At 40.6% G+C, this 25,809-nt stretch overlaps 1 protein-coding gene and 1 pseudogene across 5 annotated transcripts; one reads left to right on the top strand and one right to left on the bottom strand.

Moving 5' to 3' along the window:
- The first annotated feature begins 964 nt into the window (after positions 1–964).
- Zfp708 (zinc finger protein 708) lies at positions 965–24,852 on the top strand. 4 transcript variants are annotated; one of them, XM_087640022.1, is made up of 6 exons: positions 965–1,059; positions 4,403–4,636; positions 16,550–16,688; positions 19,125–19,251; positions 19,880–19,975; positions 22,068–24,852. In XM_087640022.1, the coding sequence occupies exons 4-6, from the start codon at positions 19,218–19,220 to the stop codon at positions 23,426–23,428; spliced, it is 1,491 nt and encodes a 496-aa protein (XP_087496148.1). In that variant the 5' UTR covers positions 965–1,059; positions 4,403–4,636; positions 16,550–16,688; positions 19,125–19,217; the 3' UTR covers positions 23,429–24,852. The 4 variants fall into 4 exon arrangements, with proteins under 4 accessions (XP_087496148.1, XP_087496141.1, XP_087496144.1 ...); XM_087640015.1 differs by lacking the exons at positions 4,403–4,636; positions 16,550–16,688; XM_087640018.1 differs by lacking the exons at positions 4,403–4,636; positions 16,550–16,688; positions 19,880–19,975.
- Positions 4,535–5,844, bottom strand: LOC147996142 (phagosome assembly factor 1 pseudogene; annotated as a pseudogene). Its single transcript, XR_015674279.1, has one exon. The product of XR_015674279.1 is annotated as a phagosome assembly factor 1 pseudogene (transcript).
- Positions 24,853–25,809: the final 957 nt, after the last annotated feature.

Here is a 25,809-nt window from a genome sequence, read left to right as displayed (position 1 = left end):
AGCCCGATATTATAGCAGCATTTTCTCATCGAGGTTCACTCTGATGACTTTATCTTGTGTCAGTTGAAATAAAACCCAGCACAATGAGTTTCTTTTGGTGATGAAACAAAAGAGAACAATCTGATCTTTCCACTGTCTCATCTGAGAAGTAATCTCAGTGTTCATGGCATGAGAACAAACCTGGTGGTGAATAGTTGTCTGCGTTTGTGAAAGAGAATCTGGTGAAGTTCTGGTACAGCTTTCTCAAATATTAAATTGCTTACATGGATTAATGGAGGAACACATGGGCAAGGACAGGTGATAATCTCAAAGGGTTTCTGGGGCTTATTGATAAGTAAGAGACATTTGTGTCCCCTGCCCCACTGCCCAAACTGCATTCCAGTGTACACACAAAAACTGTTTGTTTTTTTCTCTCATTGATTTAGTGTCATAATGGGTGTTAAACCAGGGACTCCTTCACTCTAGGCAAGTGCTTCACCAGTAAGTAGCCCCCTCTCTCTTTTGGTACTTTGAATTTGGGACATAGACTTGTGATTCTTCTGTCTCAAGCCCCAGAGTAGCTGAGATTTCAGAATATTTCCAGGAAACTTGGTTTCAAAAACCAAACTAAAGAGTTTGTGGTGGGTCCCAATGTAGCTTCTTGCTTCATTATTTTAAAGTAAAATTGAGTCAATGTGAATTTTTCCTCCTGCTATAAGAATCTACGTACACCTGAGCTTTTTAAGTCACAGTATTGATCAGAATAAGAAGTAAACTCATTACACATTGCCGTCAAAGGCTGGACTCATATTCCCACAAGCCCTTTGTAAATTTGGGACTTTAAAAACAGCTGAATTACAGTTACAGTCCGTGGGAAATAAACTGTACTCCTTGTTTTCTTTGGTTCACGGTAGTCCTTCACATAGACTTGTGGGAAATGTAGTCTCTTTCAGCATGCCCCCCGCTAGACCGGATTCTGGTCTCTGTGTTTCCGGTTCATTTTGCTTTTGTGTTTCTCCAAACTCTCCGGCGTTCTCAAAGTTGGGGCTGTGTGGCTTGCGCTCCGTGCTGGACATGGAGGTTAGTCCAGGGTGTAGCCTAGCTCTCAAGACCTCAGGAACTCTACGGGGTGGGCAGGTCCGGCGTGCAGGGAGTGGGGGAAGGGCTGGGCGGGAGGCGGAGAGAAGCCCACTGGATGCTCATTGCCGACCTGGGATTAGCCAGAGTGCCAGGGAGGGGGCGCACGCATGGTGCAAGGAATGAGTGCTCTGTTAGGACCGAGCGGCTGCCAGAGTCAATCTTGTGTTTCAGTGACCTGAGAGATGGCCTGCTAGTGCAAGAATGGAAACCTTGGAAAATCCAGGATTGCTAGAGCAGGGTGGCTTGGCTGACCGTGCGAGAGGCAGGTTGTACTGGAGAGCTCACATGCCACCTTGACTGGGGAAGCTTGCTGTTACTAGCTTTCGTATTGCGTTATCAGATTTCTCAGGACATTTAGAGCAAATGGGTTTTTTCTGGGCCCTCTTGTGTTCTATGACTGGCCCAGCATTCTGGTTTTGAGTTCATATACCAAGCACATAGTTTCCAGGACAGGGAGTTCTGTGGGGGAGTTTGGTGTATAGGATGTTCGCCCACTTTCTTTGGAATAAATTGTTAGTTTTCAGGGCGGCTCACTTTGGATAGGAATTCCTCATTTACCCACTGTGACTAGAATGCTCACACACTCACACACCCTTATGAGGCAAACAAATAAACAAACAAAAAAACCCAACCAACCAACCAAAAACCTCATAAAGGGGGAAAGGGGGTACTCCAAGCTTTGCACCATCCCAGCAATCACCAATCCTACAACACTGCAGAATGAAAATATTAGAAAATATTACCACAAACAATTGCACCAGAGACTGCGATGTCAGAAATTTAGTGTGTGTGGAAAGATTGAGAGATGAAGTTGAAGAGCTGTGGATCACTCAGAGTTCTGTGATTGTATACAGCCGGCTGCTCACCCTGCCGTTTGTGCTGTTTTTGCCACATTTATCAAACAGATCTACGATTAAAAAGAAAACTCCAGTGTATCCTGTTACATCTGCATTTGGGAGTTGGAAGCAGGAAATCAGTTGTTCAGGGTGACTCCCTGCATCAAGGCCAGGTGTGCTACAAGAGACTTATCGGAGACAAAACAACTTTTTTTTTTTCCCTCAAAAAATAGGAGCACTTGTTTCTCTAGCAGAGGAACACCATTCAGTTCCCAGCACATACATGGTGGTGTGCAATTGTCTTAACCGCAGTTCCAGGGAGCCAGTAACATCTGGCCTCCAGGAGCACCAGGTTATACACCAACACTCAAGCTGCCAACAACTTATGCACAAAGTATAAAAACAAATAACTTCAGATAATTAAGCATCACAAGGCCTAGAGAGTTAACTCTGGGGTTGAGATTTCTTGTGCTTTTTGTCAATGATGTATACATTGTATAGTGTATAATTTTTGGTAAGTATAAATTAGTATGATTTCATGAAGTTTGGTGTTATTTGTCCTTATCTCATCCCCTTTCTCCATCTGTGTTGCCCTCCCTCTCTCTTCCCAGATGAAGTCCCCACCTACCCCTACCCTGGTTTTCCATTTCCCACTTAGGAGCACCTGTGTCTGCTACTCCTCTCTCACGTCCCTCCCCACATGCTCCCTTTATACATTCCTGGTTTCCATGGTTACTTCACGTTGTGTAACTCACTTCTAAAAATTTGGAGCTAGAAACTACTGATGAGAGAGAACTTGTGGTATTCTGCATCAACATGGTACATGTCAAGTATATGGTTTGTTTTTACTTACAGCTTAATAGTGCTCCACGGTGTGTGTGTGTGTGTGTGTGTGTGTGTGTGTGTGTGTGTGTGTGTGATTATTCATTTTTCAGTTAAAAGAATATTAGGTTACTTCCGTTTCCTGGCTATTATGAATAAAGAAGCAACCGACATGGTTGATCTAGTTTTTGCCAAGTAGGATGTACAGTCCTTTGGGCATAGGCTGAGTCTTATGTTGACTTATTTTTTAGCTTTTTGTGGGTCCTCCATACTGCTTTCCAGAGTTGCTATACCTGGTTGCAGTACAACAGTGACTGGGGGTTCCTTTTCTCCACTCCTTCCCGGGATTTTTTTTGTCAGTTGTTTTGTTGATCTTAGCCTTCCTGACTGTGGTAAGGAGAAATCTCAAAGTTGTTTTGATTTCCCTAATAGCTAAGGATTAGGAGCACTTTTTTTTTTTTTTTTTTTTTTTTTTTTTTTTTTTTGTAGTACAAACACCCCAGCACATGGCAGCATATGGCAAACTGTCAGTGAGGTGCTAATTTATTGGATCGGGATGAGGAAGTCTCCTCTGTTCAAGAGGATGGGGACAGTCCTGGCTACCCTGACAGTGAGATATGCAGGGTCTCTGGCCAGATGAAGGTCCAAATGGGAAGACACCTGTCAATCAGTCATGGGAGTGCCACACAGGCCTGGCTGTAGGTACAGGAACCAACAGACAGCTGGGGCAGGTCCCCTGCACATTCATCATGAACTATACAAGATGAGGCTGTACATGAGTTAATTACAAAAGTCATTATTTACAAAAATCTGTACACACATTTGAAAAACTCACAAAATTGTCATCTATGTATCACAAGTTGCTAGACCAAAATATTAAAAATGGGATAAAATTATATGTTTCTCTTCTCAATTCTTTTCAAAAGGACTACTATTTTAAAGCACATATATGCTATTTCCCATTAGCAAGACCCATGTAAGAAACCAAGCAGCCTAGTGTTCCTTGAGCCCCTAGGCTTTAAACCAAGTAGCCAGGCCAGTGCCCAAAACTAGGGCAAGGAGCTGGCCCACAGTGCATAACAGAATGCTGTAATGTAACAAAAGGAGGAAGGTGTCTTTGGCTAACACTTTGGCATTAAATAAAAGAGGCAAACAAGATGGAGACATGCAGCCCTGTCAGCCAGGTTGGACCAAGGGACACAGGTGACCTTAAAGGCTGGCTCCCAGAGCAGCAGTGGGAACCAGGCCTGGTACATACCTGGGAGAAAACTGTATTTCAACCACTTGGGTATGCCACCTGGGCATGGCAAGGAGCATTCACACAGAAGAAACAGGTAAGGGCATTGGGCCACACCAGCCACAGCCAGCTCATCAAGTAACTAAAGTGGATGTAGTGCAAATATTGCAACCAAGTACTACTGACATGCTATACATCTGCTCTGCTCACCTTAAGTTGAGCACATGGCAATGTCGGGTCAAAAGCAGGACCCTGTTCTCTACTAGGTACAGGTCCTTAGATAAAGAGCCCCGTCTTCCCCATGTGCAGGACAGGGCTGGCGTGTCCTTTATTACATGTTAATAAGAGAGCCCTCATCCAGGCTCAAAGTTTGTGCTTCTCTTTGCAGACTGTTCTCTCATGGCAACAGCAGGCTTTGGACAGCTGGGTCCTCTGTCCCAAGGCAGAAAACTCAGCCCAAATTCTACTTCCAAACCCAAGTCCCACAGCCCTTCAACACTGCCAAGGTGCCCAAGAAAACACACAGGGTGGTGGCACAGAGACCCACTGAATTGGATGTGATGCACAGTTCCATGGACAGAGGGGAACAGTGAAGTCCTTAGGGCAGCTCTGCTGTTCTCAGGTGGGCACCAGGCCTAGGGGGGCCATACAGGGTCACTGAGGCAATGTGGTTGTTCTGCATGACCTCAAAGATCATCTGCTGAAGACCAAAGCAGAATGTAGAGCCAAATGGGTTGGTATTATTTGGGGATGAGGATCTGTGCAAGACAACCGGCTTTTCCACAGGATGGCCCAGAAGCTCTTGGATGCTGTCCCACTTGCTATAGGTTGTGCATATTTCAGTTTGACCACCTGCATTTTCTTTCTTTATGGCTAGTGGGATCTTGAACTCACAGCGGTGGTAAATGTTAAAATTATAATGCCCAGGGTAATTGGTATGCAGGACAAACTTCTTCACTTTGTGTGTATTTGCATCAAACAGGATGTCCATTCCAAGAGTGAAATAGTTAAAAAAGTAGTCCTTGCACTTGGATGGAACTTGTTTATGAGGGGAAGGAGAGTGAATTTTCATCTTGTCTTCAGATTTATGGAAGACTTTGAGTGGAGAGCCAAGCATGCTAAGAACATTTTGGCAAGAATCACCAAAATACACCGCACGCTCAAATACTCTCATTTTGGTATCTGCCAATACTCCGGGTCCACAACTTGGTATCCTGGAGGCTGTTTCCACTATAGATGTACATTCATTTTACAGTTGCTCCATGGGGTATCTGAAGAGAAGCTAGACCATGGGCAAAATTGGGCTCATACTTGGGAGTCTCCGTCCATGAGTCTAACTGAAAAGAGAAAGACAGTCCTCTGAAGTTGAGGTGGAAGAGCTGCTCAGCAGAGTTGTACACTCCTGGATGGGTTGCACCAAAAGACTGGTCAATTTGCTCAATGGTAGGAGCGATGGCCTGAGAGTTAAAATGCACTCCACAATACTTTAACTTTACTTTTGTTAAGTCATAAACTTCAATCACCTTAGGTCTCTGATTGAAAGCATCAAATAGAAGCTTGATCCCATCTTGAGTCAGGTTAAGGATGAGGTCATGGGTTAGAGGAGACTGCTCACTGTAGAGAACCTGGACATTTTTGATGATGCGACAGTGCTTCTGAAGAATGGCTACTGCCTGAGCCAGAGGCATTCCCAGTGTGAATTCCCATTGCTCGTTCCCCAGAAAGCTTTCAGGCACCACCTCCAGGTCCAGCATTGGTTCGGTTCGCTGGGCCGGGCGGCCTCCCTGCGGCAGCGCAGACAGGACTCGGCCTGAGGAGAGCACGCAGCTGTTGACTGGCGGCTCTCATCAGCCTGCGGACGTCCGGCTCTCAGCTCCGTCCCAGGCGGCGATGGCAGCACTCGAGCAGCACTTTTTAATGCATATCTTTAGCTATTTTTGTTTCTTCTATTGAGAACTTTGTTTAAATCCCTAGCTCAGTTTTTTTTTCATCTTTATTAACTTGAGTATTTCTTATTTACATTTCAATTGTTATTCCCCTCCCCGGTTTCCAGGCCAACATCCCCCTACTCCCTCCCCCTCCCCCTTTTTTTTAATATCTATATATATTTTTTAATTAACTTGAGTGTTTATTATTTCATTTCCAGTGTTATTCCCTTTCCCGGTTTCAGGGCAAACATCCCCCTAATCCCTCCCCCTCCCCTTTTTTATGGGTGTTCCCCTCCCCATCCTCCCCCATTGCCACCCTCCCCCCAACAATCACGTTCACTGGGGGGTTCAGTCTTAGCAGGACCCAGGGCTTCCCCTTCCACTGGTGCTCTTACTAGGATATTCATTGCTACCTATGGGGTCAGAGTCCAGGGTCAGTCCATGTATAGTCTTTAGGTAGTGGCTTAGTCTCTGGAAGCTCTGGTTGCTTGGCATTGTTGTTCATAAGGGGTCTCGAGCTCCTTCAAGCCCTTCGAGTTCTTTCTCTGATTCCTTCAATAGGGGACCTATTCTCAGTTCAGTGGTTTGCTGCTGGCATTCGCCTCTGTATTTGCTGTATTCTGGCTGTGTCTCTCAGGAGCGATCTACATCCAGCTCCTGTCGGCCTGCACTTCTTTGCTTCATCCATCTTGTCTAATTGGGTGGCTGTATATATATGGACCACATGTGGGGCAGGCTCTGAATGGGTATTCCTTCTGTGTCTGTTTTAATCTTTGCCTCTCTACTACCTACCAAGGGTATTCTTGTTCCCCTTTTAAAGAAGGAGTGAAGCATTCACATTTTGATCATCCGTCTTGAGATTCATTTGTTCTAGGCATCTAGGATAATTCAAGCATTTGGGCTAATAGCCACTTATCAATGAGTGCATACCATGTGTGTTTTTCTGTGATTGGGTTACCTCACACAGGATGATATTTTCTAGTTCCAACCATTTGCCTACGAATTTCATAAAGCCGTTGTTTTTGATAGCTGAGTAATATTCCATTGTGTAGATGTACCACATTTTCTGTATCCATTCCTCTGTTGAAGGGCATCTGGGTTCTTTCCAGCTTCTGGCTATTATAAATAAGGCTGCGATGAACATAGTGGAGGACATGTCATTTTTTTTTAAATTAAGAGAATACTTTATTAGTTTTTGTAATCAAACCCACGTAGATAAGACCTTACATATTTAATACAGTGTGTTACCCCTGTACAAATGGAAAAAACTTAAGTTCAACATTTCTAGACCAATATGGCTGTTAATTTCTGTACAGTGCCAACTCAACACAGTAAACGGGGATACTTTTTTCGAAAGTTGACAGCACAGGTAAAGTTTCAAAAAATTCAAATTATATATCTGTATATATATATTTATATTTATATAAAAAGACCAATAATAGCAGTGTGTTATGCATCAACAGCAGCAACAGCTTTTCCAGATTCTGCAGTCATCTGAACAAAACTGTAGAGACATCCAGCACACTCCATTAAAAAAAAAAAAAAAGTAAAAAAACAAAACCCGAGAAAACAGCACAGTTCTGTTACTCTTGTGGTACCTGGCACCATTTTTTTTTTTTAAAATTAGCTTCTCAATCATCATCTGGAAAGAAAACATTCTGAGCAACATCATTAAAAACAGCTCTGATAAAGCACAGTCACTACTACGTATCATAAAGCAGGTACAAGCTATTTTACATCCACAGAGGTATGATACAGTACTGTCCTACATCTATAATACTAGAGGATACAATTTAAAAGGCATTATTTGAGACTTGATTCTACTTTTTCAGCAGAGGGCCCAAAGGATGGTGTGACACAGCTTTGTAAAGAAACATACTCTAGACAGGATTTCCTTTCACTAGTGGCACAGTTCTAAGGATTCATTCTCTCCATGAATGTCAGCTAAAACCGTTATTAAAAAAATGAAATATCCCTAAAACAAAACCGTATAACCACCGGATTCACATGAAGATGACCTAGTGGAGACAAGCTGGACCTCACCTTACCAACAAGCTATCAAATCTGTTATGTTTAAACAGTGAGACCTCCAAGGAAGGAGATGCCAAGTAGTGCTTCAAAGCTTCGGACCACAATCAAACACAGCATCCTTTTCAACAGAAGCAGAAGCTCATCTGAATATGCTCAAGGATGCTGACATCAACATTTAATCATCTCCTCACTCATCCAGGAAGAAGGGGAGATCAGTTACTACTGTACTTTATTGTGTTCAACCAAATCACCATGTTACAAAAATAGCAAGCTGCCATAATAAAAAATAAGGCTCCTCTATCCAGCACCAGATAGCATCATTTTACTTTCAAGCCTAGAAATTGCACACTTGTATATAAACCAATCGAAGATGAGGATTGAGAGTTCATCTTGGTGGATTTTTCCTTTGATGAATATGAAGTGTCCTTCCTTATCTTTTTTGATGACTTTTAATTGAAAATTGATTTTATTTGATATTAGAATGGCTACTCCAGCTTGCTTCTTCTGACCATATGCTTGGAAAGTTGTTTTCCAGCCTTTCACTCTGAGGTAGTGTCTGTCTTTGTCTCTGAGGTGTGTTTCCTGTAGGCAGCAGAATGCAGGGTCCTCATTGCGTATCCAGTTTGTTAATCTATGTCTTTTTATTGGGGAGTTGAGGCCATTGATGTTGAGAGATAGTAAGGAATAGTGATTATTGCTTCCTGTTATATTCATATTTGGATGTGAGGTTATGTTTGTGTGCTTTCATTCTCTTTGTTTTGTTGCCAAGACGATTAGTTTCTTGCTTCTTCTAGGGTATAGCTTGCCTCCTTATGTTGGGCTTTACCCTTTATTATCCTTTGTAGTGCTGGATTTGTAGAAAGATATTGTGTAAATTTGGTTTTGACATGGAATATCTTGGTTTCTCCATCTATGTTAATTGAGAGTTTTGCAGGATACAGTAACCTGGGCTGGCATTTGTGTTCTCTTAGGGTCTGTATGACATCTGTCCAGGATCTTCTGGCCTTCATAGTTTCTGGCGAGAAGTCTGGTGTGATTCTGATAGGTCTGCCTTTATATGTTACTTGACCTTTTTCCCTTACTGCTTTTAATATTCTTTCTTTATTTTGTGCGTTTGGTGTTTTGACAGTTATGTGACGGGAGGTGTTTCTTTTCTGTTCCAATCTATTTGGAGTTCTGTAGGCTTCTTGTATGCCTATGGGTATCTCTTTTTTTAGGTTAGGGAAGTTTTCTTCTATGATTTTGTTGAAGATATTTACTGGTCCTTTGAGCTGGGAGTCTTCACTCTCTTCTATACCTATTATCCTTAGGTTTGATCTTCTCATTGAGTCCTGGATTTCCTGTATGTTTTGGACCAGTAGCTTTTTCTGCTTTACATTATCTTTGACAGTTGAGTCAATGATTTCTATGGAATCTTCTGCTCCCGAGATTCTCTCTTCCATCTCTTGTATTCTGTTGGTGAAGCTTGTATCTACAGCTCCTTGTCCTTTCTTTTGATTTTCTATGTCCAGGGTTGTTTCCATGTGTTCTTTCTTGATTGCTTCTATTTCCATTTTTAATTCCTTCAACTGTTTGATTGTGTTTTCCTGGAATTCTTTCAGGGATTTTTGTGTCTCCTCTCTATGGGTTTCTACTTGTTCATTTATGTTTTCCTGGAATTCTTTCAGGGATTTTTGCGATTCCTCTCTGTAGGCTTCTACTTGTTCTCTAAGGGAGTTCCTCACGTCTTTTTGATGTCCTCCAGCATCATGATCAAATACGATTTTGAAACTAGATCTTGCTTTTCTGGTGTGTTTGGATATTCCATGTTTATTTTGGTGGGAGAATTGGGCTCCGATGATGCCATGTAGTCTTGGTTTCTGTTGCTTGGGTTCCTGCCTCTCCCCATCAGATTATCTCTAGTGTTACTTTGTTCTGCTATTTCTGACCGTGGCTAGACTGTCCTATAAGCCTGTGTGTCAGGAATGCTGTAGACCTGTTTTCCTGTTTTCTTTCAGCCAGTTATGGGGACAGAGTGTTCTGCTTTCGGGCGTGTAGTTTTTCCTCTCTACAGGTCTTCAGCTGTTCCTGTGGGCCTGTGTCTTGAGTTCACCAGGCAGGTTTCTTGCAGGGGAAAAGTTTGTCCTACCTGTGGTTCCAAGGCTCAAGTTTGCTCGTGGGGTACTGCCTAAGTCCTTTCCGTGGCGGCAGCAACCGGGAAGATCTGTGCAGCTCTTTCCGGGAGCCTCCGTGCACCAGGGTTCCAGATGACGTTTGGTGTTTTCCTCTGGCGTCTGGATGTGCACAGAGTGCAGTCTCTTCTGGTTTCCCAGGCGTGTCCGCCTCTCTGAAGGTTTAGCTCTCCCTCCCACGGGATTTGGGTGCAGAGAACTGTTTATCCGGTCTGTTTCCTTCAGGTTCCGGCGGTGTCTCAGGCACAGGGGTCCTGCCGCTCCTGGGCCCTCCCCTACGCGAACCCAGAGGCCTTATACAGTTGCCTCTTGGGCCAGGGATGTGGGCAGGGGTGGGCAGTGTTGGTGGTCTCCTCCGCTCTGCAGCCTCAGGAGTGTCCACCTGATCAGGCGGTGAGGTCTCTCTCCCACGGGGTTTGGGAGCAGAGAGCTGCTGCGGGCCGGGATCCGCGGGTGTGGGACTTCCTCCCCATCCCCTTCTATATAGACTTCCCCTCCCCATCCTCCCCCCACTACCACCCTCCCCCCAACAATCACATTCACTAGGTGTTCAGTCTTGGCAGGACCAAGGGCTTCCCCTTCCACTGGTGATCTTACTAGGATATTCATTGCTACCTATGAGGTTGGAGCCCAGGGTCAGTCCATGTATAGTCTTTGGGTAGTGGCTTAGTCCCTGGATGCTCTGGTTACTTAGCATTGTTGTTAATATGGGGTCTGGAGCCCCTTCAAGCTCTTCCAGTCCTTTCTCTGATTCCTTCAACGGGGGTCCTGTTCTCAGTTCAGTGGTTTGCTGCTGGCATTCGCCTATGTATTTGCTGTAGTCTGGCTGTGTCTCTCAGGAGAGATCTACATCCAGCTCCTGTCGGCCTGCAGTTCTTTGCTTCGTCCATCTAGTTTGGTGGATGGGCCACATGTGGGGCAGGTTCTGAATGGGTGTTCCTTCTGCCTCTGTTCTAAACTTTGCCTCCCTATTCCCTCCCAAGGATATTCTTGTTCCCCTTTTAAAGAAGGAGTGAAGCATTTGCATTTTGGTCATCCTTCTTGAGTTTCATGTGTTCTGTGCATCTAGGGTAATTCAAACCTTTGGGCTAATATCCACTTATCAATGAGTGCATACCATGTGTGTTTTTCTGTGATTGGGCTACCTCACTCGGGATGATATTTTCCAGTTCCCTCCATTTGCCTATGAATTTCATAAAGTCATTGTTTTTGATAGCTGAGTAATATTCCATTGTGTAGATGTACCACATTTTCTGTATCCATTCCTCTGTTGAAGGGCATCTAGGTTCTTTCCAGCTTCTGCTTATTATAAATAAGGCTGCTGTGAACATAGTGGAGCATGTGTCTTTGTTATATGTTGGGGCATCTTTTGGGTATATGCCAAGAGAGGTATAGCTGAGTCCTCAGGTAGTTCAATGTCCAATTTTCTGAGGAACCTCCAGACTGATTTCCAGAATGGTTGTACCAGTCTGCAATCCCACCAACAATGGAGAAGTGTTCCTCTTTCTCCACATCTTGGCCAGCATCTGCTGTCACCTGAGTTTTTGATCTTAGCCATTCTTATTGGTGTGAGGTGAAATCTCAGGGTTGTTTTGATTTGCATTTCCCTTATGACTAAAGATGTTGAACATTTCTTTAGGTGTTTCTCAGTCATTCGGCATTCCTCAGCTGTGAATTCTTTGTTTAGCTTTGAACTCCATTTTTAAATAGGGTTATTTGTCTCCCTGCGGTCTAACTTCTTGAGGTCTTTGTATAGCCTAGCTCAGTTTTTAATTGTATCATTTATTTCCTTGAATTTTTTTTCTTTTGAGTTCTTAGTATATTTTGGGTATTAAACCCGGACAGATGTGTAGACAGCAACGTGTCTCTCCTATCCCGTGGGCTTCTTTGTGCTCAGTTGGTTGTTTCCTTAGCTGTACCTAAGTTTTTAGTTCTATGAAATCCCACCTGTAAGTTGTTGGTCTTAATTTCTGTCAAATGGAGTCCTGTTTAAAAAGTCCTTTCCTGCACCTATTTCTTGTCAGGTACTGCTTATATTTTCTTCTAGCAGTTTAGTGTTTCAGGTTTCAAATTGAGGGTTTTGATCCACTTGGATCTAACTTGGTGCAGGACAGTAGATGCAGGTCTAGTTTCATTCTTCTGCATGTGGTCATGCAAGTTTCCCAAGCATCATTTATTGAAGGTTTATTTATTGTTATCTTTTTTCCAGTGTATGTTTTTTTTTTTTTTGCCTCTGTCAAATATCAGATTTAAGCAACCCTACATTTCCAGGATAAAAGCAACCTGATCATGATATATGACTTTATGAGTCATTTGCTTGTATTTGGTCTCCACGATTCTGTCACTCATGGGGTCTCCACTGCCTCTGAGGCTGCGCTTTCCACCAATGGCCTCACCTAGCCTTTCACAGTGCTAAGTTCCAGCTGCTTTTCATCCTCTTTATGCCTTCAAAGTCAGTACCATGTGGGAGACTCATACAGTCTTGATTCTTTCCACCATAGTTTCCGTGTGCTGGTCCTAAGGAAATACTCACAGAGGACAGTACCTCAGTGATGCTGGTCTCTGTAATCATAGCTGATTTCTCAGTCCCAGGTAACACACACCACTTGTTCCAGTAAATTAACAGGTTCCCGTCGGTAGTGCTGGTCTCTTGTTAATCATAGTTGTTTCTTCAGTGCTAGCTGAACAGATAAATCCCAGGTTCTTAACTCAAAATTTAACATGAAGGGTTTTGATAAAGACTTGTCAAGCCAAGCTTCCTTCATCTGCATTATTCTTAGCATCCTTTTCTTCCAAGTTCCACAGAACAGCCTCTCAAGCTCTAAGCACCCAACGAACTTTCCAGGCCAAAGTTCCAAACTCCTTTCCCATTTCTCTTTCTAGCAACAAAGTCAGATCTGCTGTAGCAGCAGTGCTGAAATCCTGGTACCAGTTTATAAGTTTGAGTTTCATCTGCTGTGTTACACACCATGACCAAAAGCAACCTGGGAAGAACAGGCTAATTTCACTTTCATTGTGCAGGGAAAGCAGGGAGGAACTGAAGGCTGGTATTGGGAGCCCATACAAGATGCCCACTTCTTACTGCCTGTTCCCCATGCTTGCTCTGACTGCGCTCTTATGCTCTATTAATCAAGAACATGTTGTGTCCTCCCTAGATTGGCTTCCTCTTTCTTTTTCCCATTTTATACTTACTTGAGTGTTCTGTTTTCGGTCTGCCTTCACAGTTCTCTTGACTGAGGAAAGCTGCCATGTTTGCTCAGGCTTCCTTCCGAATGCTGTGTCTTCCGTTGGCCTCCAGTACTCTATCTGGCTGTTCAGTATGTCATGTAAAGCCCCATTGCTTTTCTTTTCCTAGTGCACTTCAGTGTTGATTTATTAGTATCCTTACTTATTTAGCAGGCATATTTTTTTTTAATTTAAAGAAAAAGATGTATTTTTTTTCCTGATACCAGTTGTTTAAAGCTTTACCACAAAAGACATTTTAAAGTAAATTACAGGTATAGTATTCCTTTTGTAGAAAAATAAGTTTGCCTTGTGGATTTTTATTTGTACTGTAGGAATATATTGGAAATGCTTAATATCTTTTATTTGCAGGGGTTTTGTGATTTCGTGAATTTTATTTGCTAGGAATATTTCCCATTTAAATTGTGTATAGTACATTAGTAGACCCTTAGTTTTATAATGTCCAGCTCTATATAATAAGTTTATTCCTGTTTTGGCTTGATTCCTGTGGGATGATGTCACAGGTGAGGCAGATACAAGATAGAAGGAGGCCTGTCATTGGATGAGAAGGAAGGATGGGTGGGAGAAAAGTTTGAAGGAAGAGGAGGAGACTGGAACAAGAGAGAGGAAGAGAGGAGGAGGAGAGGCTGGACAATGGAGGCTGACATAAAGATCTCGCTCTGTGTATTTACAGGTTGTTATCAATGTTTTTAAGTTGGATGGTACCAGGCTTTGTATGTTTAAGTGGGCAATTGTATCTTATCAATTGGATCTAAGATTATTGTGTTATGTGTTCTTTTATGTGAGGGTTTGAGTGTAGGAAAGTGTGCGGTGGCTGGAGACACTGGGCTGCTGCGGCGGAGTTGGGATGTAGCAGATATCTTGGGGCACCACAGTGCAGGACCTAGCCGGGTAAAAGACAATCATACTTTTTTTATTTTTTATATTTTTACAACAACAGATTCCTGTATAAGTAATAAATTATTTGAATGTAGGATCTTTAAAATGCAGTTTTTAGCTTTTCTCAAGTCCCCTTTCCCTTCATTAGTCCTTTGTATTTGTTCATTTTTGAGACAGGGTCCCACCATATTGACCAGGCTGGCCTTGAGCTCACAGCAATCAGCCTGCCCCTGCCTCCTGAGTGCTAGGATTAAAGCTTGCCCACTTACACCTGACTCTTCTAAGTCTTTTACTGTAATACTTTTGTTTAGAAATTATAATTCAATATAGTATGTATGTTAAGAAATTGTTATTGATCTTTTAATATAATTAATCTTTTAGAATTTTATACAATGTATTTTGAACATGTAATCTTACTACTCCTTCTAACTTCTCCCAGATTCACCTCTTCTGAACGTACCCTGTTCATCATTTCTCATTTTTTAAAAAAGATTTATTTACTTACTATGTGTACAATGTTCTGCCTGCGTATATGCCTGCAGGCCAGAAGAGGGCATCAGATCTTATAGATGGTTATGAGCCACCAGGTGGTTGCTGGGAATTGAACTCAGGGAACTGAGCATACTGCTTTACCTCCGAGCCTTTTCTTCAGCCCACATGTCTTATTTTTAACTGTGCATTGACTTCAAGTTGTACTGCCCACATACTCCTATACCTGACTTTTTAATGATTTGTAATACAAATAAAATTTATGTATTTAATTAAAAAAAGTATTGTGTTGGTAATTGGCTGTTTTTCTAGGGAGAAGGAATAGAATATTTTTCATTTTTTTAATTGGAAAGTTGAAGCCAGTAATTTTTAAATGAATATACATTGTGACTAAATGTTGCTTTGTGATTTGGTAATGTAAAATTAGAGTAGGTTCTCATAATGATGATTTAGAAAATAAAATAATTTAAGCTCTTCATTAAAACATATTATAAGATATTTTTGTGTAACATATATTGTTAAACTGAAATACAAAATATTTTAGTGATGATTGACATAGGCTTCCAACATGGTGCTTTTCACTTAAAAAGGAAGTTTTTCACTGCAGAACGGTGGGTTTATTGGGTACTTAGATGGGGAGCGTTTTGATTATTAAAAGAAGAAACAAACTATCAAGCATATTTGTAAGTAATCACATTCCAGAGACAGCTGGTGAGGAAAGATAGTTTGGCTTCTTTTCAAAGAACAATCATAATTTTACTCTTAAATTTTAGTGCCTTTACATTTTTTAAATTTTTATTAGATATATTTCTTTACTTACATTTCAAATGTTATTCCCCTTCCCAGTTTCCTGTCCATAAGCCCTCATTCCCTCCCCTCCCCCTCCCCCATACGGGTATTCCCCCTATACATACCCCTTATTGCCCCTCCATGTTCCCCTGCACTAGGGGTCCAACCTTAGCAGGACCAAGGGCATCCCTTTCCACTGGTGTCTCAACATGCCTATTCTCTGCTACATATGCAGTTGGAGCCCTGGGTTAGTTCTCGTATAGTCTTTCGGTAGTGGTTTAGTCCCTGGAAGCGCTGGTTGGTTGGCATTGTTGTTTTTACGGGGTTGTAAGCTCCTTCACCTCTTTTAATACTTCCTCTGATCCTCCCCCCCCCCCCCCACACACACACAAGTGGGTCCTGATCTCAAGTTCGGTGGTTTGCTGCTAGCATTGACCTCTGTATTGGACATGCTCTGGATGTGTCTCTCAGGAGTGATCTATATCCGGTCCCTTTCCGAGTGCACTTTTTAGCTTCATCAACCTTATCTAGTTTTGGTGGCTGTATATATATATATATGGGCCACATGTGGGCTCAGGCATATTCTTGATGTGTCCATCTGAACTGGCCTTCAGATAACATAATAGATTCTTCAGGAAATTTTTGAGCAGGGTGTTCTCTTTTTTTCTAAAACGTTTTTGCTTCTTTGATTTATGCCTTAGTTCTTTTTGGATAAGGTCTCAGTGTGCAGCTTTAGCTGACCTTAACTCTATGTTGACCAAGGTATCCTTGACTTTACAGAGACCTACCTAACTCTCCTTCCTGGATACTGAGATTAAATGTGCAACACCGTGTCACCACTCTCATTGATGTGTGAGCTTTAGGTGCAACAGTGACCTTTGCTGGGGTGGAATTTCTGAAACCTATTCTAAGAACATGTTTAATGACCTGTGGCCTGTATTTTTATTGGCTTTGAACCTAGCATTCAAGTTATAATGCTCTTCCCATTGGCTCTCTGAGGAACAGAAGTCAGAATTCACCATCCTGGTCAAGTTTGAAGAAGGATCAAAACTGTATACATAATCTGCTCTTGACATCCTGAGGAAGGCGACAGAAATTTGTAGGCTATTCTTTCCTTGGTGGTCTACATGTGAGCAGGGTGAAAGTAAGCAAAACCTCCTTTCCCTATTGTCGCCTGCTTTTTGCTAGGAATTGAACCCAGGCCTTACACATCTGTCCAATGAGTGTCTGTCCAATGAGCTGTATCCTAGCCCAGTCCTTTTCTATTTTATGAACTGGTCTTTGTTTTGTCATCTTGAGTGCTGTAACCCAGCAATAGTTGGTGAATTTCTCACAAACATTTATTTTGTCACATTCTGAGAAGAAAACGTCTAGAGACTGTTCTGCTTAGTACTTTCACTGTTTTCTACTTTGTTGTATTTTCAGCTGTTATTCATTAATGGTTGTAAAGGTTTCAAACCATAATAATTAATGTATCATAGTATACTTTGAGTTTTGTTTCAACACAGTGTAGAACAGGAAAACCTTTGGTGGTGTGAGTAAAAACAGGCCCATAGGCTCATATACTCGAATACTTGGTCTCCACTGATGAACTGTTTGGGAGGGATTAAGAGTTGTGAGCTGGTTGGAGGTATGTCATTAGAGGCAAGCTTGAGGTTTCAAAAGACTCCTATAGGGCTGGACAGATGGCTGTGGTTAAGAGCACTGACTGCTCTTCCAGAGGTTCTGAGTTCAGTTCCCAGCAACCACATGGTGGCTCACAACCATCTGTAATAGGATGTGATGCCCTCTTCTGGTGTGTCTGAAGACAGCTACAGAGCTGTGATTAGCAAGAGACCAGCACTACTGACACAAACCCATTGTTTTACTGGGACAGTTAGTGTTTGTTAGCTGGGACTGAGAAATCAGCTTGGATTTAAAAGAGACCAGCAACACTGTCTTCTGTGAGTATTTTTTCAGGACACAGAGCTGAAGTTCCTCATCCCTAAATCCTGATTAGTGGAATAAGTTGGCACAGATGTTTGTGGATTTCAGGCTTAAAAGCTCTAGGAGTCTAGTTGGAGGTCTCAATTCAGCTCACGAGTCTACACTGTATCCCTGATCAATCACTCTTGGCATGTACATTAAATAAGCCAGCCCTGTTTGACTGAGATTGGTGTCAGAGTGGTTTGAATGATGAATCCCAGACCCCAATAAGATTAAGAGGCCTATGAAAGCAACAAGCAGAGTAAAACTCCACAACAGCACGAAGTCCTCCAGGTGTGTAGTTCTTGGGGCCATACCTCTCTGAGACACATTTCTAAAGCAACTCATTGTTCCTCCTGCATGCGTCTTAACACATATGTGCAGTTCAGCCCTGTTTAGCTTTGGAGCATGAGAGTATAGATGGGCTTCCTGTTTCAGACCTGGAAAGACAAGTAGCATATGATCTCAGCCATAGACATATTTCAAAGAATTAGATCTCATCAGAGTTGAAGATGATACGGGCGTTTCCAATGGGCCAGTGAGCTGGGGAAGAGAGACACAGAAAGTATTGACCAGTTGTTTGCACAAGTAAGTTAGGTAGGAGCTTGACATTTAGGATACTATTGCACAGAATTGTGACTCTATGTAACAGTGCTGTAGTGTGTATTACAGAAGCCTGGAAGACAGGCTTTTGAGCATTTTCAATATAAAAGTAAAACCTACTTAAAATCATACTAAGTGTGAATATGTGTGTGTGTGTGTCTGTCTGTCTGTCTATCTATCTATCTATCTATCTATCTATCTATCTATCGAGTATTATCCTACAATACTAAGTATATATATTGAGCATTATCCTACAAAGTGTGTCTGTATGTGTATATATATATATATACATACATATATAGTCTTATAATCTATCATTAGTATGTAAATTTTCATAAGCTTATAAACAATAAAAATATTAGTATCCTCAGATCATTGAGGAATTTTATAAGCAAACAGGTGAGCTGAAACGTAGAAAGTTTAAAATAGAAAAAATAAAGGGTAGTGTCATATATTCATAACACTAGACCTTTGAAGAGCAATACAGTGGGGTCAAGAGTTCAAATTCTGCCTTAGGAACAGCAGAAGCATGAATACCTGACAGAGAGGGAGAAAGAGAACACACTATTGCAATTAGATTTAGCATATTTAAAGTTACATTTACATTTAATGTAAATATATCCCAAGTGCTGTTTTTGCTGTTTGAAATGTGCAAATGTGTAAAACTCTTGCACTTAAATTTCATCCCTGAGTTCTCCTCTTGGCTGCTCAAACTCCTGTCACTTAGTAGGGGACTTGTCCTTGCTTCACCAGTGGCCAAGTGCACACTCAGAAACCTCGACCAGAGCTGCTGCATCAGGTCTGCATCTTCACTGCACTTCCCTCTCAGGGTGAGGTTTCTGAGTAGAGATGATTTTGAAGAATGTAATTAACATTACGTAGCAATTTCAGAAGCATTTCTAGCTCTCCCTCACCGTGGACAAAAGTTGACTGCCAGCTTGCTGACTTTGGTATTTACATCATTAATTGTCCTATTTATTTAACTTATACTATTCATTTGTTTTTATTTCAGGACCTTCTGTCATTTACAGATGTGGCCATTGATTTCTCTCCAGAGGAGTGTGAATGTCTGGAGCCTGCTCAGTGGAATTTGTATAAGGAAGTGATGTTGGAGAATTACAGCAACCTTCTGTTCCTGGGTGAGGATCACTTCCATAGTGAACTCTTATGTCACTGTCAACATGTGACTGCCTCCCTGCCTTTGAAGAATATCTCCTGGGAGCTTGTGCTTTTGATTTGCTTCTTTTCTTTTGGGTTTTTAAAACAGGGTTTCTCTGTGTAACTGTGGCTATAATGGAACTTGCTCTGTAGACCAGACTAGTGTCACACTCAGAAATCTGCCTGCCCTCTGCCTCCTAAGTGCTGGGATTAAACGTGTGCACCACCAACCTCTAGCTTATTGATTGGTTTCATGTGCCCATTTTAAAAGGAAAAATTAGGGAATTGCTATATAGTCAAGAAACTCTTTTTTTCTTCCTTGTGTTTTCAAAGTATTCATCTGCAGTGGCAATGTTCGAAGCTCAGTGGCCTGAGGCACACAGCACGTGTGTTAGCGGGTCTCACCATTAGCATTAATACTTTTCCTTTTTAATGAAGTTCAGAGTTGCCGGTTGTAAGTTACTCCTAGGCATCCTGTCTTTCAGGACATGTTTAAAGATAGAATTTTACAAAAGCTTTTATCTTCTCTTTCTTCTAAGCAACAGAACTGGGTGCAAATGTTAATTTCCAGAAAAATATAGCCAAGCCTCGTGTTCCTTTTCCAAACAGGTCTTGCTTTCTCTAAGCCATACCTGGTCACCTTTCTGGAACAAAGTTCAGATCCATGGAGAGTGAGGAGAAAAGCATCAGCGGCCATCCATCTAGGTCTGTAGGAATGAGTGAGCAGCTCTCATGGGTGACAAGTCAATTTGTAATTGAGAAGTTACATTTTGGGTGTAAATCGTATTATCAAATGGCTTTTCCTTCATGATGTTACCCATGATAATCCTCTTTCTTTCTCTCCAAGAAGCTTTGTATGTGTTTACACAGTCTGCCAACGTCCTTTATTTAACTTGTTTTCTCGTATCTGTGTGTGTCATGTTTCTGTCTGCAAACATATTTGCATGTATATGTTTGCCTGTGCATGGGTGCGAGTGTGCACACACATTCACATGTAAATATGTGCCTATGGAGGACCAAAGTTGATGTTGAGAATCCTCTTTGATGGCTCTTCTACCTTATTCTGTGAGGCAGGGTCTCTCAGTTGAACTCAGAGCTAGCCTCCGAGGTAGCCAATTTGTTCTAGGGATTTCCATGTCTTCACCTTCCAACCCTAGAATGACAAGCTGGCCACAGTGCCCACTCTCTATTTACAAAAGTTCTGGGTCTCCAAACTCCAGTCTTCACACTTGTGTAGCAGGCATGTTGACTGCTGAGACTCCAGTCTTCACACTTGTATGGCAGGTACTTTTACTTCTGAGACTCCAGTCTTCACTTGTGTGCCAGGCATGTTGACTGCTGAGCCATCTCCATGGTCCCAGTCCTTTTATTTTGCCTGGAAGCATCTAAATCACAACATACTTTACTTTCAATGACTCAGAAAAAGGGTACACATTTAGTATACTTAGTAACACAGTAACACCATAGATGAGCATCCCTAACTTCATTTACATGCTCATTAGCTAAACTGGCTTCATAAGAGTTTTCATGTGTGTGTTTGTGTGTGTACACATGTGTGCACATGACACTGCTCATTTTAATGTTAGGTGACAAAAATGCAAGGGTTGATTTTCTCCTTCCAACCTGTGGGTTGTGGGGATGGAGATCAATGTTCCTTATCTTCCGAGCAACCTTATTGTATATCTTATGAGGGTTGGGTTTATTTTTATTTATTTATTTTTTTGCCACTCAGTGGCAGTATATTATAATGCTTTGCTTTTATAAGTATGTAGTCTAGCTGAAAACTACACATTTAGATAAGTTTTTTTTTTTAGTAGATCTTTAATAGTGTCTCAAAAATTTATGGCTCCAAAATTTAATCTTTTTGTTATTTTACAATTCTATTTTCTGTTGATTTTTAAATCTAGACTCTTTTACATTATGTAACATGCTTAGCCATTCCATATTAATTACCTTGTCCAATAAAGACAATATAAGACATTAAAGAGAGCTATGCCATGGGTCTGTTAAAAGTGATGTTACCATTTTCTATAAAAGTATTATTCTTAATTTCAAGACACATGTATTTTCTCCCTTCATTGGTTACTTAATAGTTGTTGTAGCCTTCTAAATGAGTATTCCTAGAAATTATGTAACTTTTGTGTTTATTGACACATAGTTTCCTTAGCTGAACTTATTATACCCCTTGTAGGTAAACTAGAAATTTTTCACAATTTAATTTTTAAGGTATTTATTTTTAGTAAAACATATCACTGCCTTAAAGATTTCATGTATTGATTTAAAAGTGTTATGCAGCACATCTTTACACAATTTTAGAGCTTTGAAAACTGAAAATGTATACTCAAAAATCTTCTATATTTCTACCTGCAACCAATTTACCACAATCAACATTGCTTTCCTGTTTGATATGTTTTCAAACTTTGAATTTTCATGCAAGACCAGCAATACATCTTTAAATAAGGGTTTCTTTCATGTAATAAAATGCACCTTAGGTGTTTTTTACTTAGGTGTTATATCAAGTTTGGCTTTTAACTTTCATAATTTCCTATTATTTGTTTGTTTCACATTGTCTTCATATTCTAAGTTCATTGGTGGATTATGTTGTTTAAACCTGTAGTATCTGAATGAGGCTACTGGGAATATAGGTGTGCAAATGTCTATAGTTTCCCATTTATATGATGCTTAATTTTATGTCAAAATATAGTCACAATTTTAAAGTATTCATATTTAAGATGAATAGTATAAATATAACGTATGGTGGTATACTTTTACTGATACTTTAACAATTTTTAAACAGGATCAAAAGCCCACAAATGTAAAGAATGTGGGAAAGCCTTTGATAGGAACTCAGTCCTTATCCAACATCAAAGAATCCATACTGGAGAGAGACCCTACAAATGTGAAGAATGTGGCATGGCCTTTACTGTTCGCTGCATTCTTTCTAAGCACCAGCGAATCCATACTGGAGAGAAACCCTATAAATGTAAAGAATGTGGCAAAGCTTTCAGCTGTTCTTCTAACCTTCACCAACACCAACAAATTCACAGGGAAGAGAAACTCTATAAATGCGGTGAGTGTGGGAAGGCCTTTAGCTGTTCTTCATATCTGCATAGGCATCAGCGAATCCATACTGGCATGAAACCCTACAAATGCAAGGAATGTGGCAAGGCCTTTAACTGTTCTGCAAACCTTATTTACCACCAGAGAATTCATACTGGAGAGAAGCCATATAAATGTGGTGAATGTGGGAAAGCCTTTACCATTTACTCAACGTTCATGAATCACCAGCGAACACATAGTGGAGAAAAACCCTATGAGTGCAAAGACTGTGGGAAAGCCTTCACTAATTGTTATAATCTAATTCAACACCAAAGAATTCATACTGGAGAGAAACCCTATGCATGTGAAGAATGTGGTAAATCTTTTAACTATTCTTCCCACCTTAAACAACACAAAAGAATCCATACTGGAGAGAAACCATATAAATGTGAAGTGTGTGGCAAAGCTTTTAACTGTTCCGATTATCTGGTTAAGCATCAAAGAATCCATACTGGAGAGAAACCCTACAAATGTGAAGTATGTGGCAAAGCTTTTAGCTTTTCTACATATCTGCATAAGCATCAACGAATCCACACTGGAGAGAAACGCTACAGATGTGAAGAATGTGGCCGAGCTTTTACTAATTATTCGGGGCTTATTGTTCACCGAAGAGTTCATACTGGAGAGAAACCCTACAAATGCGAAGAATGTGGCAAGGCCTTTAGTGTTCATACATCGCTCTCTAAACATCAGAGAATTCATACTAGAGAGCAACCTTATAAATGTGATGAATGTGGAAAGAGGTTTAATGTTCACTCAGCATTCTCTAAACATCAGATAATGCATACTAGAGAGAAACCCTACAAATGCAAACACTGTGACAAGACCTTCAAATATCCTTCACCCCTTGTACAACATGAAAGAATTCACACTGGAGAGAGACCCTACAAATGTGAAGTATGTGGCAAGGCCTTTACTTCTTCTTCAAATCTTAAATATCATTGGAGACTTCATACTGGCGAGAAGCCTTATAAATGTGAACAATGTGGTAAAGCCTTTAAAAATAGTTCAAATGTTACTCGACACTACAAAATTCATGCTAGAGAAAATCCAGATTAATGCAAACACTTTTGCAAAGCCTTTTGTAATTGTTCATTCACAATTCAGTGCTAAAGAATTTATATAAAAGAAAAACCTTAAAAATGAAAAGAATAAGGGAAGACCTTTACTAATAGTTCAACCGATATTCAACTTCCACCACTGCATACTAGAGAGATCTTGTAATGGTGAAGAAGGTGGCCATGTTGAACATTCTATACTTAGGGAGTATCAAAATGTTTTAGAGAAATACAGGTAATGCAGGAACTTCTCGTTAACCATGAGTGAATTATAACAAAACGTTATACGTGCAAATTGACTTGGGAAGGAACACTGATCAAAAACCAAACTGATACAGTAAAAAGCACTGTGTAAACAGTGTTGCAACACTTTGCCCATCATGTAGATCTTAAGAGACATAAGGGAATTCTATCATAAGAGACAAATTCCAGGAACTGTATAGCATTAGCAAACTGCCAAATGCTGCTTTTAATTCCTACATAATTAATGCAGAACTCTGAACTCACCAAGAAATGTTTGGTGTGACAGAAAAGCTCTTTATAGACTTTGGAATCATGCAGATAAGTTTGTGAGGACATCAGTATGTTATAAATTGAGATTATAACATAAGCTCAATTTTGAAAAGTGAAAAGATCACAGCAACTAGTGATTTTTATCAGAAGAACAAAACTGAGTCCTGAGGTTTCAGAGTCTCCCTTCCCCCCGAAGACTACAAATACATTTTTGGAATATTAATTTTAATAACTTTTGTAAATAAAAGTAAGCTGCTCTTAATGTATTGTCAGCATTGTGTTTAGTATTGCATTCCTATTTTACTATGTTTTTTTCTTACAAAGTTTTACATACTTTTTTTTTTTTTTTTAACTAAGGCTAATATTGGTTGTCCACCTGACACACCTAGGAAGGGGGACTCAGCTGCAGTATCATCTATCAGATTGGCCTGTGTGTGTGACTGTTACATATTCTTGAGTGCAGATGATGTAGAAGGATCTAGTCAACTGTGGGCAACACAATCCCTAAGCTGTGGACCTGGGCTGTATAAGAAAGGTACCTGAAAATGAGACCAGGAGTGAATCAGCAAGTAGCATTCCTCCAGGATCTTTGCTCAGGTTTCTGCCTTAAGTACCTGCCTTGGACTCCTGCAATGATGGACTGTAATGTGTAAAATGAAATAGACACTTTCTTCCCCAGGTAGGTTTTGGGTCGTGGGGTTTATCAAAGCAAAGAAACAAATCAGAACATAAGGACCTAGGTAACATTTTAACTACTTATTACTGGGAATTTGTGAGATATTTATTCCGTTCTTAATGTGCTTTGAGTAATTTGTAGCATATTATTTTTTTATGTTATATCATTATCTACTGATAATTACTTTTATTTCATGTGTTTTATACAAATAAAGTTATGCCCCTTTTTGACTCTTCTATTTTGTCAAAGGAATTATTTATTTGTTCTAGCTAACCTAGATAAAAGACACACAGTCTAGTATTGTATTTACAAGTTGTAAGCCTAGATTTGACAGGTTTTGAGCTATTCTAACTTATATCCCAGCCATATGCTTCTTGTTACTTGCTCTTTCTCCTGACCATGTGCTTATGGTCCATCTCCTCCTCTCCTGATCCCCTTTCTTCTAGTCTCTACTGAGACCACTCAGTCTATCTTCAAGTCCTGCCTTTCTATTGCCCAATTACAGGCTTTAGCCTTTTATTGATCAATTAACTTGGGTAGTAAGGTTTGCACAGCAAAAGTGATGTTTATGAGAATTTGCTCATCTTGGTGCAACAAGATCTTGGGAGCTAGTATATTTATCATTTGAATACATGATAGCACCAGACCAACCAGAACATCCCACCCCCTTTGTCTAAGTAAGAAGGCTCTGTCTCTTAAAATAACAAACGACATACAATTAGAACAATATGAAACAATTTCTGAAATCTATAGTGTAATAATTTAATTACATTCACAGTGTTCAGTCCATTTGTATTTGGGCACTTTGCAGACAGTATTCTATTATCTATCCTATCTTTGTGAGTTCAGAGTTCTGTGCTTAAATCATTTTTTTCATTACCCTTGTAAGCATTTAAGTCTTCTAACTTTCATAACTTGCAATTACCAACTTTAAAACATCTCTTTAGACCCTAAAACATTTTCTTAGATCCTTTATAAGGTAAGTTTAACTGTGAGATGATGAATAGTCTTAAGCTTCATCAGACACTTGAGTACGTACGAAGTACAGGTAGCAATTTCCAAACTATAGAATTCTCAGGCAGCAGACTGACTGGACAGTCCCCAAAAAACACTGGAGCATCTATCTTTACCCTTTTGGACAAGTTTATCTGACAGACATATTTGTGAAGCAAGAATTATGAAGGACTTGATTA

Source organism: Rattus norvegicus, chromosome 2, assembly GCF_021556685.1.
Source record: "Rattus norvegicus strain SHRSP/BbbUtx chromosome 2, alternate assembly SHRSP_T2T, whole genome shotgun sequence".
Classification (NCBI taxonomy): Eukaryota; Metazoa; Chordata; class Mammalia; order Rodentia; family Muridae; genus Rattus; species Rattus norvegicus.
This window is presented reverse-complemented; position numbering and strand designations above follow the sequence as displayed.